The sequence below is a fragment of the Chanodichthys erythropterus genome, chromosome 15 (assembly GCF_024489055.1).
Source record: "Chanodichthys erythropterus isolate Z2021 chromosome 15, ASM2448905v1, whole genome shotgun sequence".
NCBI lineage: Eukaryota > Metazoa > Chordata > Actinopteri > Cypriniformes > Xenocyprididae > Chanodichthys > Chanodichthys erythropterus.
In genome coordinates, this window is record NC_090235.1 from 32,814,280 (window position 1) to 32,831,971 (window position 17,692).

The following is a 17,692-nucleotide window of genomic DNA, read 5'->3' on the forward strand; positions in this document are numbered from 1 at the left end:
ATCACTTCACAGGAAGTGGAGAGGGAAAATCACCCAACTATCATTGTGTATCGTGTCACAAGTCAGAACTAACGATGGAGTGAGCCTTTAGAAGAGTTTTTCAATGACCCTGCAATGAAATTAACGTAAAGACATGCTCTGGGTTCAAAAGTAGCTACTTAAAGGGATAGTTCACCCAAAAATTTAAATTACCCCATAATTTACTCACCCTCAAGCCATCCTAGGTGTATATGACTTTCTTCTTTCAGCCAAACACAATCAGAGTTATATTAAAAATATCCTGGCTCGTCCAAGCTTTATAATGGGAGTGATTAGAGGATGAGGATGATAAGTTAAAAAAAGTGCATCTATGCGCACAAACAGGTAAACCCTGCTAACAGTATGTGTGTACTCAAGTTTTTTTTCTTCTTTTTTGTTTTTTCTTTTGTTGGATGGAGCGTTTCATCAATCTACCAAATTGCAAGTCAACCCAACATGTTCAGTCCATTAGCCATACGTGACCGATGATAGCGGATATTCATGTACTCTTGTGGAGAGACAATGTCAGATAGTTTCACTGTGGAACATTATTGATTTGCTAGGGCTCAAACTAAATATCATGATCTGTAGTGCATGTACAGTAAAACCCGTCCCTGTCACATACTTCACTGTCCCATGTGACTTAAAAACAATGGAAAATACCCTCTGGATCAATAATCATCTGATGAGTAAGTGTTTTCTCTGGATAAATTATTGATTTGAGTCTGTCTGCATTAGATTTGGATCTTGTCAAACTGGAACAGTATTAGACACAAGTATTAGACGCATCCTGTCAGTTGTTACTGTCTTGATTTGACTGATGAATGTAGAATAGGAGGAATGAACCCAGAGTTTAAAGCCTATTATATTAATGCAATTACTACTGAATAAAGAACTTAATAAAGGTCATGTTTACACCCCTAGTGCTCTCTTAAACCCAAAGAACCACAACACTCATGTGCCAAACAATTAAGGTTTTTGACAACACCTTGCAAAAAAAAAAAAACGCTTATATTGTTTTATATATTCTATTTGCACTTTTCACTTGAAATTTATACAAAACAGTTATTTTTGTATATGATTATAGTATTTATTAATATTGTGAATTAGCATTTGTTATTATATTTTCAGTTTTCATTTTTGTAATTTTGTTAAGTGTTTTTGCAAGTTCTATTTTTTCTATTTAGCTTTATTTTTATTTCAGTTTTAGTTTTTAGTACTCTATCTTAAACTTGTTCATTTCAGTTATTTGCCAAGGCCACATTTCTATGCATATATTTATATTTTATTTTATTTCAGCTTTATTTTAATTAACAAAAAATTGTTTTATTCTAGATAACAGTAACAACACTAGTACAAATTAGTGTCTTGTAACTTTTTTTCAAGGCAATGAAACTGCAAATCTCACATTTGTTGGAGAGCTGTCAGCTAGAGACTACAGCAGGAATGAAAATTCCAAACCAATCTCATTAAAAAAATATTTTACACTTCTGTGAACTTGTATCAATTTGTTTGATTCGTATGAAATTGAAGAAAGAAAGCATAAAGGTCAACCCCTCAGTTAGGTGTAAGCAGATCACACAAAAATGTATGAATAAGACTCTTACTAACTATTGATAAGTAGTAATAAGGAGTTTATTGAGGCAAAATCACTCTAAAAAATGCTGGGTTAAAAACAACCCAAGTTGGGTTGAAAATGGACAACCCCAGCAATTGGGTTGTTTTAACCCAGCGGTAGGGTTAAATGTTTGCCCAACCTGCTGGGTAGTTTTATTTAACTCAACTATTGTTTAAAAATGACTGTATTGCTTAATTAAAATTAACCCAAAGTATGTTGGAAATGAACATTTATTAATGTTCAATGAATAATTATTAAACAATAAACATTTATTAAATTGCTTATTAATAAATTTATATTAATAAACTATTAAATTTATATTAATAAAATATTAAAGCTTATTAATAAACATTCACCTTTTGTCCATTATTGTTGTCTCTAATTGCATCTGGTTTTTAATTTCCCAACTATTTTGGGTTCATTTTAAGCTAGCCATATAGCAATTTTTAAATAATAGTTGGTTTAAATAAAACTACCCAGCAGGTTGGGCAAACATTTAACCCAACCACTGGGTTTGTCCATTTTCAACCCAACTTGGGTTGTTTTTAACCCAGCATTTTTTAGAGTAATAGAGAATTGAATCCTAATCTAAAGTGTGACCAAAATTATTCTTGTTTTAACTGAAAAGACACCCTATTGTGTAACCAACTGGGTCTTTTTTTTTTTTTTTTTTGCAGTAACTTTTCTGGGTATTCTGATCATAATAGCACTTCTTGGCTGAATTATTCTCATTTACCTGCTCAGTTTTGCATCAATGTTAATGAACAGGTGACAAACCTGTCACAACACAAACTCATGAGCCGTTTACAGTGTTTTCAACTAAAAACGTTTTATGCGCTTTGGCCATTTATTTACACAACATTTGTATTTTTGGGGCCTGAAAATGCAAATTTTTTTGTTTTCAAAGTGCAAGTTTTTGAAAAGAATATTTAACATCTCTTTGTAAACTACATGAACACAAATTTGTGAAAACAATGATGTCATGCGCATGTGTATTATGTGTTCAGTCTATAGGCACGTAGTGTTTCTTCTCAAAGTGATATCGCCAACTACTGGCCTGGCATGCATAATACAGCGTTTTTAGTCGTTTTTGCAGATCCATGTGAAAAGGGATCGTTTTGATAATGATTTATTAGTCATAGCCTAATGGTTAGAGAGTCAGACTGGTAACCCAAAGGTTGCCGGTTTGATTCTCAATACTGGCAGGAAACTGCCTGAGGTGCTCATGAGCAAGGTACCAAACCCCCCAATCGCTCCCTGGGCGCCGCAGCAAATGTCTGCCCACTGCTCCGGGTGTACGTGTCCAATGTTTTGCAGTGTGTGTGTTCATTACTCACGGCTCCTAATGTGTGTGCACTAACGTGGATGGACAAATTCCGAGTATGGGTTACCAGCCTTTACGTCATCGTGTCACTTAATGTAGGAAAACTTTACATGTTTTTAGTACGTCGTTGTCGTGTAAGTGTATTCTCAGACTGATCCAGGAGCAGCTCTTCATACCTGACTCTCCTCCCCAAATGTAAATCAAGAAAATTATAAGAAAATACTAAAATGACCCAAACCTAAATGTCCCTTTCTGCTCTCCACAGGAAGTTACACCAGCAGTTTGAGATGTATAAGGACCAGGTGAAGAAGATCGGAGAGGAGGCTCAGAAGAATCCGGAGCAGAAGGGAGACTCACCCACCTGTGGGATCTGCCACAAAACCAAGTTTGCCGATGGCTGCGGCCACGTCTGTTCTTATTGCCAAACTAAGTTCTGCGCACGCTGTGGAGGACGCGTCTCTCTCCGGTCCAACAAAGTACGTCTGACTCCTCTCTCATCGTAAATGTCTGTAGATAAGTTGTATAAAAACCCTGTTAACTGTATGTGGCCCTGTGTCTCTATATCTTCTGTTCAACTTTGACATTTCATATAGTGTTTTTTTTTTTTTTTTTTTTACTAAACAGGAACTTAGACATTTAATCCCTTGACCACAAGAGGGTGCTGAAATGTTAAAAGAAAATAAAGCCTCAAAACATTCAAATATCGGAGTGTCTCCCTAACTCCTGAGGCCTGTTGCATGAAGCTGGTTGAACAAACTCTGAGTTTTAGAGTAAGTTTAGAGTTGACAAAACCTTTCAAATCTGAGTTAGATCAGGTTCAGCAGGTTTACAGCGCTCGGTATAAACATTCTCTGTCAACTCAGGGTTTGATCCAGAGTTTGATTCTTCAGATTTGTCAATTTGATTCACTTCTATGAAAAATCAAACTTTATGAAAAACATCATGAATTTAAATACATTTACAAGGCAGAAATAAACTGCTGCTGCAGTGAGAATTAAAATATCAGACTATATGCATATGTATCAACTGAATATAGGTTCACAAAGAGCTCAAAGGAAAACATGCAAGCTTAATCTGTTTAAAGGCTTTATATATTAAAGCTTTTATTTTATATATTTATATTCATTTAACTGCAAAGTTCAATATTATTTGTCAATTAATATAATAATTATATTCATGTATTATATGAATGATTCATAATTATAATCCATACATATTAATATAATAATTTACAGGAAAAGTCTCTTAAAATTGTTGTCCCTAAAACTGGAGTGAGAGATATAGGGGGAGTGGCTTTATTGCATCAGATATACAGTATGTCACTTTGCTCACATTGGATTGGTCCAATTTTGGGATCTCTAATCCAGAACAAAGCTTTTTAATAATGTTTTAAACAACAATAGTAATAAAAACTATTATTAATAGAGCACTAATGTGAGACTGATGACTGAAGCAATGGCTGCTGAAAATTCAGCTTTGCCATTACAGGAATACATTTCATACAAATAAATGCAGCCTTGGTGACCATAAGAAATTTCTTTCAAAAACATAAAAAACCTTAATTATTTAACACTTTTTTACCAGTAGTGTGCATACAGAAACTAATTACAGATATTAAATTACACACACATATATATACTTTATATATATATATATATATATATATATATATATATATATATATATATATATATATATATATATATATATATATATATATATAAATATATTATATATATATTAATTAGAAACAGATATGTATTACATAATTTCAAAATTCACATATTATATATTTGTTATTTTCTTTTTAAAGAAAGAAATCTTTGTCTCTTTTTATGAAACCAACACAGGCTGTTCAAACTGTTTCCACTAGTGGGCATTGTATTCAATACAGTGATTCAGCTCTTCCTCTGTTTCTCATGTGTTTGTGATTTCAAATAGCTATTATGAAATTTTTGTCTGACTGCAGTTTTGTCTTACAGTAGTCAGTGAACCATTGGAGTTTAGACTTGAACACATGAATCCATACTAATATTGCAGTACATTTCCCTCTGTTCCTCTCTGTGCATCTCTATTTCTTTTTTTATCTCTTGCACTCGTTCCATTTCATCACTCTGTCAATTACTTGCATAAATTTACAGCAGGGGGACAAATTGTTCAGCAGCTCCTCTTTTTCTTAGTATTTATTTTCTCCTCATGGTTTTATCATTAGGTTCAAATTCTCACAAGCCTCTTTATCATGGACCATTAATATTGTAAAAAGTGAATTACAATGACAATTGGATGTATCCAAAAATAATGAATTTAATTGCCACATGCTTCTGGCATATTATCATTCCATTACAGTGAAATCAAATGAAATATACTGTATGTTTTGTATCTTTAATTATTATATATATATATATATATATATATATATATATATAAAATCTTCAAAAGTTTGGGGTGGGTTTTTTAACGTTTTTGAAAGAAGTCTTATGCTCCAAGGCTGCATTTATTTGATAAAAACAGTAATATTGTGAAATATTATTACAATTTAAAATGACTGTTTTCTATTGTAATATATTTTAAAATGTCATTTATTCCTGTGATGGAAAAGCTGAATTTTTAGCAGCCATTTCTCTAGTCTTCAGTGTCACATGATCCTTCAGAAATCATTCTAATACGCCGATTTGCTGCTTATGGAACATTTCCTATTATCAATGTTGAAAACAGTTGTGTATCTGCTTAATGTATTTTGTAGAACCATGAGACTCAGGAATAGAATAGCATTTATTTGAAATTAAAATCAGTTGTAACATTATAAATGTCTTTACTGACACTTTTAAAGGTCCCGTTTTTCGTGTTTTTTTGAAGCTTTGATTGTGTTTATAGTGTGCAATATAACGTGTTCATGTTTCGCGTGTAAAAAAACAGCCATATACATAAACATAGTCCCCTCTTGTGGCCATTATGTGCACTGCAGTCCAACATTAACTGTTGCAGTAGGATACCACAATTATAATTTTCGGGAACGAGTTAAACATAAATTGTAACCATTGATCTCTAAGTACAGCGTCCCTGGGAAGGCCAAACAAAGGTGATTGGACTGCGGGATGAAAATAACACCGTTTCGACAACATGGCGACAAACACACTCTACAAACGCAACTGTATATTCCTGTGGGCGGAGGTTAGTCAAAAAACTGTTTTAGTGACGTCATTAAAGAAGGAAGTAGAGGGATGTAGTCCAAACGGGCCGTTCGATGTAGGCGACTTCTGTTAAATAAAATATCTCGCTTGGCATTGAACTTTGAGCTTTAAAATTTTACAGATTTTATTTATACTCTAACAACAACATTACACACTAACTAAAGTTTGAAACATGGGATCACGAAGAACGGGACATTTAATAGATTTAATGCATCATTGCGAATAAAAGTATGAATTTACTGACCCCAAACTTTTGAACGATAGTGTGTATATAATTGCATTTTGACGTTATTTTCATATTTATGCACTTTTACACCCAAAATACTGTAATGTGAAAAAAAAAAAAAAAAATCTCATCTTGAGATACACCATGGTAATATACTGCCTTTTATGCTGATTTTTAATTTAAAAATGACAATTTTTATTTATTTAATTTATTAAGTTTTTGCATTTGGAACATGAAAAATAATATAATTTACTTTATGCAATATTTTTTCTTGACTTTTGGGGTGAAATATAACAATTACGATTCACTCAAGAAGATTCAACAAGTGTCCATATAGAATATAGAACACCTGCACTAAAGTAACTGACTGAATATCAAAGAGGAAAGCTATTCACTGAACCGCGACTCTGACATAATGTCAGGCGATTTATTTAAACAAATTTAGGCCCCTGTTGTGAAAACAGATACTGAGCTTTGTTTGATCTATAGAACCTCAGACAGTTGCTTTACCCAGACAGTTGCTTTCTGTGTAGAGATTATTTACATCCTAATTTGTCCGCCGCCTGTACTCTTTGCCCTCTTAGGAGTTGAAGAATGTGGAAAATAACTTTACTGATGGTCAATTGTTAATCAGCGACTAATTCACTATTCACAGCTCATGAATGATGAATGATGTGCATAATGCATAGTGTTTAGTGAGGGTGCAGCAGGAGGAAGATCTGTACATGCTTCTGATGAGATAACAATGCGATAAACAGCACTTGCATATAGTTAGGAGTAGCACTGCTTACTCTGCTTGAGTTCTTGTGTGTATAGAGGGAAAACACTTTGTAGGTCTAATTCAGGTGTCCCAACAAAACAGTATTGTGGGTTTTGTTGAGGTCTCAGCATTAGCCTTTTAAATCAGAAGTATGCAGGACAACAAACCAACTATATATTTATCTAGATGGTAGTTTTTTTATGTAAACCTTTTATCTGCTTACCTGGCATGTGAGGTTTTGTTTGATTCATTTCACTAGCTTGAGGTCAATATTGATGATTACAATGATGAGTGTGATTAATTTGGACTTTAAAAGCTAATTCTAGATCAATAAGTAGTTTTATTCCCATGGTGCCATGCGCTTCCTGCTGGACAGTGAGTGTGGAGCTGTGTGAAGGCAGCCGGTGTTGTGGTGTCATGGACACCGCCGCTGCTGTGTCTGATGTCAGTGTCAATGGCTCCACATGTTAGTGAGGCCATGGATTGAGTTGCCCCCGCAGTGCTAGATGACCAGATTCTTTTTCAGTGCTGGGACAGTGATGTCATGGAGCTCTTGCTCCACGCCCTTAAACATTCACACCCACGACACTTTACATGGATGGACAAGAAAAAAAAGACATGCGATTGATGAAAAAAAATGACACTGATTATAATAAAATTAACTAACCACAAAATGCCTTATGAGGGCATTTGTAGTGGGTTGCAATCCCTTTTATAATTACAATAATTGCAACTAATATTTCTGAATAAGTGAATTATAATATATCACACAATGCATATTTAAGGCCTTGTCCACACTAATACGTTTACACTGAGGGTACGTTTACATGACAATGATGTACTTTGTACAGATGATGTCATCAAAACTATCCTCGTTCACACGGATCCGCGAAAATGACTAAAAAAACGTTGTATTACGCATGCCAGACCAGTAGTTGGCGACGTCACTTTGTAAAGTAAGATTACGCGCATGCACACAAATGCATTCTTATACAGAGCGCTTGCACCAAATGTGCATGCCTATCCACCTATTTTTATAGTTTACTGCACTTTGATATTCTTCTCATTATTTCTCTATAGCGGCTAATAAATCGGAAGTCTCGCACATTCACAGAAATACCTTAAATACGTGTTGACAAATGAGGTGGACAGACTAAATACACATGTGTATGCCATCACCGTTTTCACAGATTCGCATTTTTGCAGTTTACACAAAGATGGCAATGGTATTGTTTTCAAAAACATGCACTTTGGGGCTGTTTACACATTTTCAACTAAAACTTTTATGCGTTTTGGCTGTTCATTTACACATTTTCATTTTGGCCTGAAAATGCAAGCGATACAGTTATCATCTCCGTGTAAACTGAAAAAAATGCAAATCTGTGAATATGGTGATGCACATACGTATTAAGTGTTTAGCCTATCCACCTTATTTTTCAACACAGAAATAAGGTGTTTTTGAAAAGCACTCAAATGGATAAATTTGAAAGTGCCATTTTCGCAATGTAGTGTGGACTGTGAAAATGGAGGTAGCCTATTTGAAAACAATGACGCTTACAAGTTTAGTCATGGGATGCATATTGAACCAATAGATGTGTCTTATTGTGCCTGTTATGTGCTATTCACTTCCACGCAGTTGCTAAAATGTTACTTTGCACACTCTTCATCTCATAGTCCTGCAAATATGACAGAAGATCTATGTGCAACTGCTGTCCTGCGGCAAAACATGAGAGCAATGGCGTTTTAGACCAAACATATATAATGGTGACTGGATGCTTTAGTGCAGTGGTCGCCAACCCGTCGATTATGATCGACCGGTCGATCTTTATCACTGTTCCAGTAGCTCGCAAAAATAACAGAAATATGAGTACAAAAATAGCCTACATTACATTACATTTCTCCAGTCTTTGTACTGTATTTTTGTATTTATTTTTCTGTTATTTTCGGGAGCTACTGGGACAGTGATAAAGGTAAATAGCCCACATTATGTCTGAGTCTGTAAAACGGCCGTAAACAAGAGGCCAGAGACGCTGAAGACGGACGCAAAGAGTAGAAAATTCTGTAGCAGGCAGAGCAGCTCACTGTTCACCATGCTCGAAATTGATTGATTGAATTAGGGGTGAAGGGTTATATGAATGCATCTCTAAAAGGAATTACTGTCTTCTGGCAACGGCATTTTATTTTCATCTTACCTCCGAATAAAAGTAGCTAATTATTAGCGCAGTTCAGCTTTGTTTACAGCGGTAACCAAGGAAACGCTGTATCACTGCTGCTCCATAAGCGCCACCTGCTGTCAGAGAGTGAATCTGCGTCTCATTCAGCCTGCTGTTTTTGTTTCATGCTTTTTTGTGTAGCATATAGTTCCACAAAGATAAAGTCAGACCATTCTGTTTTTGCTTTAAATCTTGAAATTAAATCTCAATTAATTCAAATAAAAAACAACTGCTCATGCAATGTGATAGCATCTTTGTTTGGATTGTGATTAAAAAGCAGTGGTTCCCTCTAATTTGAAATGGCTATGTATTTTTGTTTATAATAATAATAATAATAATAATAATAAATATCTGCAACCAGAATCAGAATCAGCCAATTTGCTTGTAAAAATAAATAAATCAGAATCTGAATTGGCCACTAACTAAATACAATCTGGGCTGTCTTTTTCTATCAAGTAGATCTTGTCTTTCATAAAGGTCGAGGTCAGGGATCTTGGGCTTAAAAAGGTTGGTGACCACTGCTTTAGTGAATGGTGAGATATTTTGCTAATAAAATGATCCTGCCAGAAGCATAATTGCATGAGAACTTGATTATGTCTGTTTCGTCTTTATCATTTCAGTGAGCTTTTATGAAGTTTTTTTTTTTTTTTTTAACAGTGTATGGGTTTTACGCATGCACAGTAAGGTGAATTTAGCGTTTTCCGACATTTCAGTGTGGATGAGAAACTTTTGGAAAATGCTTGAAAACGCTAGTGTGGATGGAGAATATTTTGAAATGAAAATGCTGTTTTCAGATGTATCCAAATTAATGTTATGTCACTGTGTTATGTTATGTCATGTGTTGTAATGCATTGAACTCTAAAAGTTTAACTACAAATAGCATATATCATGATGTATTACATCTATGGCTAGATGTATTCATGAAAATAATGCATTATTATTATATATTATGTATTAGTGTATATTATAATGCATTATTATGATGAATACCTTTGTAAGACAAAATTATACAGTATATGCAGGCTTTAAACCCAATTAAACAGAATCTGTTCTTTCATATTGTGACGTACATCCGAGTGTAACATTAACAAATAATAGAAAAAGAAAAAAGGGTGGGGACTTTGTTCAGTCCATCAGTTGCTGATTGGATGTTGAGATGTGGCCCAGTGGCTGTTGCAAAGTGGAGGCAGATGAATGTGAGTTTGCAGGGGTGAGGTTTAAACAGACAAAATATTTGGAGAAGTCCTGCATACATCACCAGAGAGAAATAATTTTCACTGAAGATCCAGTTGTGACATTTTGACATTACAAGGTCACATTAAAAATGATACATGCAAATGAATTGTTCACAATTAGTTCTAAAACATACATTTAGAAAACAGTTAGGGTTATTTATGTTATTCTAAGTGCTAATACACAAAAAAATACATGGACATTCAAATGTATCTGAACAGATGTATTTTTTAAAGAAGAATGCATTGTGCTTAAAAATTACCATAAAGTGTTGAACCCATTTCACTCAATTCTTTACAGATGCGTTTTCCCAGTATCCCAACATGTACTTGGCTTTACATTAAATTTGCAAACCCAGTTTAAAAAAAAAAAAATAATAAATAAAAAATACTGTTTCAAATAAACTTGTCTGATGATAAATGGGAGTTAGGCTATTTATACAGTTATTTATAATTAATAGAGGTTTTGGATCCGTTTACTGTTGTTAACATTTTGTTGACTACACTTTCCTTTTGTAAACTTGTATCTTGCTCAATTTAAGCCACTTCTCTCCTAGTGGATAGGATACAAACACATGACAAGCTGATTCTGTTGCATTGTGAAGTGTTGGGAGTGAATGAAGCAAGTTTAAAGGTGTCTGACTTCTAGTCATGCTACAATGTATTAATTTGCATTCATTGTTTTTAGCCATTTCAACTAAAACCATTCAGTGAAAACAGCTATATTATGTTTATTGCAAATAGGAGTTCAGTCCACTTAGATCTCATCACACATTGTAAGGTCATGTTAGGTGAACTTCATTACAGCTTTTGAGAGATGAATCACCCCGAGGACGCTCATTCATTCACATTGTTTTTAGTGTTTACAGTGTTTGGCTACAGCTTCGTGTCTGTTATTACCTGTGTTTTTTCGGGCGGTTTGAGACGGCATACATTTGTAATGAACTGAATTCCGGCTTAGTGGCTTGATAGCGGTAGGATCCGTAAATAATGTAGACTAAAGCGAAGAGCAGTGAGTTCCTTAGCTTCATCGCGCATTCAGCCTCTTAAACGCCGACCGGTTCCGCTGTCAGACATGCGCAGAACTGACAGCAGTCAGTCAATAGCTCAAGTGTGGCTTCTCATGCCGTTCTCAGAATCCAGTTGAACCGAGCCGATCACTTCTCGTTCTGACGGAGGCAGCAGACGCTCAAGAGTCATTTATACACTATAACGATCTTCTCTTTCGACGTTCATCGTGCCTCGACGGACACAAAATGACTCGCAACGACGAAATCGGTAGGAAACTTAATTTATGCACTAAGTAGCCTATGATGTGAAATGTTTTCGACTCATTCTACCATTGATGAGACCGGGGCTAGTTGTCACAAAGGCTCAGTAACTTTGGTTTTTAAAACAAACGTCTATTAGCGTAATTTAAATGTATATATATATATATATATATATATAAATATATATATATATATATATATATATATATATATATATATATATATATATATATATAAATTTTTTTTTTTCATGTATTCCATTCAATATCAAAATCAATTGTATGCTAGCGCTATTGAGTAAACAAGTGAACAAAGTAATGTTAACATATACATTCAGACTTGAGTAAACTAGGCCTAATGAAGGTAGATTTAACTATAAGCCTGAACTTTGTTCTTTACAATTTATTAATTACAAAATATGTTGGCCAATGCATTCATTTCATATTTTTATAGGTTGCTTTATTTCTAAACTCTATTTTACTATTTAAATTCAGCTGAACAGCCTATAGGCTGTTCAATTGCAGGTTCCCATTGTGACAACTTACCCCATATACACAGTAGTGTTACAACATGCCCTTCTATTGGTCAAAAAAAGGTTTATGAACTGTATTTTTTCTTCTGAGCAATAGAGTGCAAAAGGCTCCACAAGTAAAATGGCATTCATATCACACTCAACTTGCAAGCTTGTTTTTACACATGGTTATAATATTTGTATACATATGGTTATAATAAACTTAAAGTCTGAGTGAACCGAAAGTTGCAAACAACTTTTCTCCAGTATTGTGATATATTTCCAAGTGAAACGGAATATTGAATTGAGGGCAGGGTTTTGAGAAGCAGCACAAAAATGTATTTTTTTCTTTCCAACCTAATTATTTTACTTGCAAAATACTTTATCCACAAATGTAAATTTATGAAAGTGACCCCCCACTTTTGTCACTTTCAAGAAGATTAAGATCTATATTAAATCATTATCTACCTCCTGTAACAAAAAGGCTACTAAAACTTTGAATGTATGCTCACTCTTTGGTGTCTTTGTATAATATTTATTTTGTTTTATTGGGAAGATTATGTTTATGTGATCTGTTTAATTAATATTTCCCCATATATTTATTTTTATCTTTATTTATTATTATTAATTATTTTTTCTTTCTTTCTCATTTTCAATGTGATGTCATGTTTGGCCGTCCCGGAACCCCTGGCTCTTTTCTCTTGGCTATTTCTTTTACTTTTGTACTTTGTAAGCAAATGTGTAATTTCAATTAAAAAAATAGAAATAAATAAATAAATAAAGGGCAGGGTTTTACTTTAGCGCTCCTCCTCTCCATCTCTCGCTCATAGCAGACTAACCGTTGGAGGGGAGTGGTTTAAGCGTTTTCAACCCAAGCTGTCAAACTGACGTTACCAGAGAAGGGGCACCGTTGCAGAGGGGAGGAGCATTTTCTGATTTTGATTCAATATTACGAAGCAAAACGAGTTTTTTGTGTGGATTGACTTGCACGGATGAAATGTTCACCACAAAACAAGCAATTTGAGCTAACAAAATAAATAAGGTCTATTTTGATTTCATGTGTACTTTAAATTATATATATTTTTCTATACAATCAATTTTAAATCAATAGTTTTATCTTTTTTTATTAAATTGTTTGCAATGCTTTTTACTGCAAGTCTTTTGTCAGTCGCTTGTTTCTTTTGTGAAATTTGTGTAGCCTCTGTGGTAATGCATTTCTCATGTAGCAACATTTGCATTGAGCACTTTAATGTCCACAGTCCATTTGAAAGCAGTTCAGGCAATATTTCCTTATTACTTGGCTGTCACTAATGGCCCTCTTGTTCTATTTTCTGGGCCCATTCCATTCACACACAAACTCATTTTCTCCTTTTTGGACTGTCTCTCTCTCTCTCTTTGACTGTCTCTCTCACTGGTGACTCAGCAAAGACAGGTGACCACTCTCCTCTAGCAGCAGCTCTAATGGTAGTCATTGATTTACTCGCTCTCACTGTCTCCTGCACTGTTTAAATGTGTGTGACTTCAATGTGTAAGAGAATGCAGTTTATAGATGTGTGAGTCTGCCAATCTTACGGTCACAATCTTGCAAACATTTACCATACACTCTTAAAAATAAAGGTTCTTTATTGGCATCGTTGGTTCCATGAAGAACCTTTATCGCAGAACCTTTAGGTTCTAAATAAGTGTTACTACAGTCATTGATACTAATGGATTTGAACAAAGCCCCTTACTAAACAAGCATCACACATTATTTGCGTTATGGAAATAAATGAAATGTGGTATTTTATAGTATGGAAACTATGATTACCATGTTAAATTACAAGGGGGGTGAATTAAAATGTTTTCAGATGCTTAATTTCAAGTTAATTGCATTTAAATTAAAATGTATTATAGTTTAAATTATATTAAGTGAACTTGCAACTTTTTTTAACCAACTTAAATAGTACTCCAATATTTTCTCAAAATATATTACAATTTTAAAAAATATCAAAATATTATTAAAACAATGATTTAAAGTAAAACGTGTAATTGGACACTATTACAAAGAATCATATTCATGAAAGTACTCTCTGTAAGTACACTTAGTGGCCTTTTATTTCATTGTTATTTTATTATCTGCGAGTACAGTTTTAAAAAAAATATATATACTTTTAAGAATTGACGTACACTACAAGTGAATATTCTATACAATTAAGCCCACTTCTTTTTCACAAAGGTATCCTTACTGTAGTAAATTAATTTTATTCTATATTAATAGGCTCCAGCATACCACAACACTAGGACAAACGGTTTGGAGAATGGATGGATACATTTTTTATTAGTCGTAGTACAAGATACTTTGATAGTTAAATCGTCTACTTACCTACAAATATTTTTCAAATTTTCTAGACTATTTTAAGTCGTAAAGAAAGCAAGATATCAAAATCAAAATTTTAACATATGGCTCAAGCTGGGCGATGAGTGAACCCTCCCTAGGTCTACAGTGCCCCACAATTTTTCAATATAAATCTGCGGTGGAAAATGTAAATGCAGCGCGCTCTAATTGAGAGTCACTGGGACAAATTTCAGACTGCCACTCTTATTTTAATGTTAAATTACGTAAACCCCGCTCCAGACCAAGACGATATCCGTCCAATTCAGTTATGTGTTTTTTAGTCTGCATCAGGTCAATGACTAGTTGGCATGTCTGTTCTTCCTATGTGAAGTATGAATAATATTCAGTCCGGCTGAATAACGCAAACTCTGCCGAAAGTGTTCCGCATGTGTTCAGCCAACAGAATATAAAGCTTACAAAATGTTTATCATAAACCAGCGCCAAGACCTAGAATCTGCCCTTACTAAATTCACAGTCAGGAGCCGCTACTGATCTCTGATCTGTATGATAAAAAGGAATAGTTAGAACACTATACCTCCATAGAAGCTGAACATCTTGATTTGTTTGTTATTATATTGTTATTATGTTCTTTTTGTTTGTTTTTTTTTCTATGTGAGTGTGCTAATCTAATCTCATATTTCACTGAATTTCCTTAATCCTAAAATTGTCATTTTCCATGTAGGTAATGTGGGTATGCAACCTGTGCCGAAAACAACAAGAAATCCTCACCAAGTCGGGAGCGTGGTTCTACAGTGGTTCTGAGGGGTCCAGATCACGACCCCAAGCCAAAGTAAGAGGAGGCAGAGCCGGAACAAATCAGGACCCTCTCAGAAACGGTTCAGGGGTCCCCTCAGATAGGTAAAACATTTATATTCCTGCACATTGCTTGGCCTCAGACAATGTAAAATGTGTGGTACTGATGCTGTCAGGTGGTTTTTGTCTCAATGAGGATGCTTTGTTAAAGGATTTTTGAGTAAAAATTACTTAAATTAATTAATTTTCATTATTGATAATTCATAGAATCGTTTTTGTTATTGTCTTATAGAGAAAATAGCAAACCACAGTATGATTTGTTTTTCAGGATTTCTTAGCTATTTTCTCAGGACATGCATTTGATATCTGTAATGTGGTATGGACATTTTAAGTGCGGTAATTAAGAATATCACTCACAGCAGCATTAATACACAGGAAACTGCACATGTTTGAGATCTTTAGGAGCACAGTACATGCTTTGCAGTTAACATTTACCTCCTTAATTTTCTTCTTTGATAATTATATATGTTTGATACTTTCTGAGTCAAAGCAACATTCAGTGTACAGTGACAATTGCCTCAGAGGTACCTAGGGATAAACTGATGGTCATGAATTTTGCAGTAACTACATTGTTACATTTTAATAAGTGAATGTGAGTGATGCTTGATTTTGCTAAGCTCTCTGCTACTGTATTGTGATTGATGTTGTGTTTGCTTATCAGTATTATTATTATTATTATTATTATTATTATATTAACCTTGTGAAAGAGTACACTTTTAAAAAGAGTCTGTTTTACAGAAATAATTTACTTTAAAGGAATATACTTAAGTGCAAAATAAATGAAATGTTTTTTGGACATTTAATTGCATGTCACTTACATTTACATTAAATATATATTATTATCATTATAATATAATTTAAATTTATATTAAATGCAGTTACTTGAAATTAAGAGTTATGTTTTTTCACCCACTTAAGTATGACTACATGTTTAAAATATATTAACTTTAAATGTAGTATCGAATAACACACTACTGTTAAAATTATAATCAAGCACATTAGTATATTAGTCAGCACACTGAAATGAAAAATATTATTAAAACAATGATTTAAGATGTACTTTAAATTGAAACTTTTAATTTGACATGATTACAAAGTTTTTAAAAGTACACTTAAGTGTACTCTCTTTATGTATACTCAAGTAGCCTTTTATTTCATTAATGTTATCATCAGCAAGTGCAGTTTTTCAAAAATATACTTTTAAGATTTGAGGTACACTACAAAGGTGTGATTTCTGGACAATACTTGGGGTTAATAGTGGGTTTTTTAATAGTGCTTAGAGCCTTCAAGACCAGGGGTCTCATTTATAAAGCGTGCGTACGCACAAAACGGGGCTGGAAACATGCGTACGCCAGTTCCCGAGCAAAGGTTGTGATCTATAAAAACTTGACGGGAGAATGTGCGCAACTTTAAGCAAACTTTGAGCCGTGCGTACGCACATTCTGGAGACAAAAGTGATATGAATTGAGATAGTAGATGTGCTACTTTCGATCACTTTTCCAGTGACACGCTGCTTTAATGACAGCAAGGAGCGCTGGGAGCAAAATAATTCCTCTTTAAACCACACTGCAGATGTTATGACAAAATATTTTTTCGAGAATGACGATCAGTGATGCACACTTAACTTAGACATTATGGAAGACACTGTTGGATTCGGTGGTCGAATGGTCCGTTGTTCAGTTTGAATAGGTCCAATAATATCTTACTGTACAGCCACAGCTGTAGGAGGTGTTGATGTTGTGTGAAACAATTACCATTTGAAGGATATAATTTGAGGAAACCGGTAAGATTTGCATGTTTTCTTTTTAAAATACTTTGTCAGTGACTCGCCGAGTCAGACAATTGTATTTACACTGCAATAAATAAGTAGGCCGATCTGTTTCCACTAAAAATAGCCTATAAACTTCCTAAAAGATATGTTCACCTTATCAGCAAAACTGCATAAATTTGATTTGAATTGTTTAAAACTATTAAAATACTATCTGGCCAGTGGAAATGAATGAATCAACTCTATCCTAAAACCTTTATCTGAAGTATTTTATACAATTTTGTTTTTATGGATATTTTGATATATTTATTCTAAAACATAAAGAGGATATTGGATGATCTTTATCAATATAATGTGTGGCACAAATGGCATT

The 17,692-nt window shown here is 34.0% G+C and overlaps 1 protein-coding gene across 7 annotated transcripts in view; it reads left to right on the plus strand.

Annotated features, from left to right (window-relative positions):
- Window positions 1-17,692, plus strand: part of rims2b (regulating synaptic membrane exocytosis 2b) — a 175,980-nt gene that overhangs the window by 22,743 nt on the left and 135,545 nt on the right. For all 7 annotated transcript variants that reach the window (XM_067361808.1, XM_067361809.1, XM_067361804.1 and 4 more), the window contains exons 3-4: window positions 3,226-3,436; window positions 15,421-15,596. In XM_067361808.1, coding sequence (XP_067217909.1) covers window positions 3,226-3,436; window positions 15,421-15,596 — 387 coding nt within the window. The remainder of the gene's footprint in view (window positions 1-3,225; window positions 3,437-15,420; window positions 15,597-17,692) is intronic.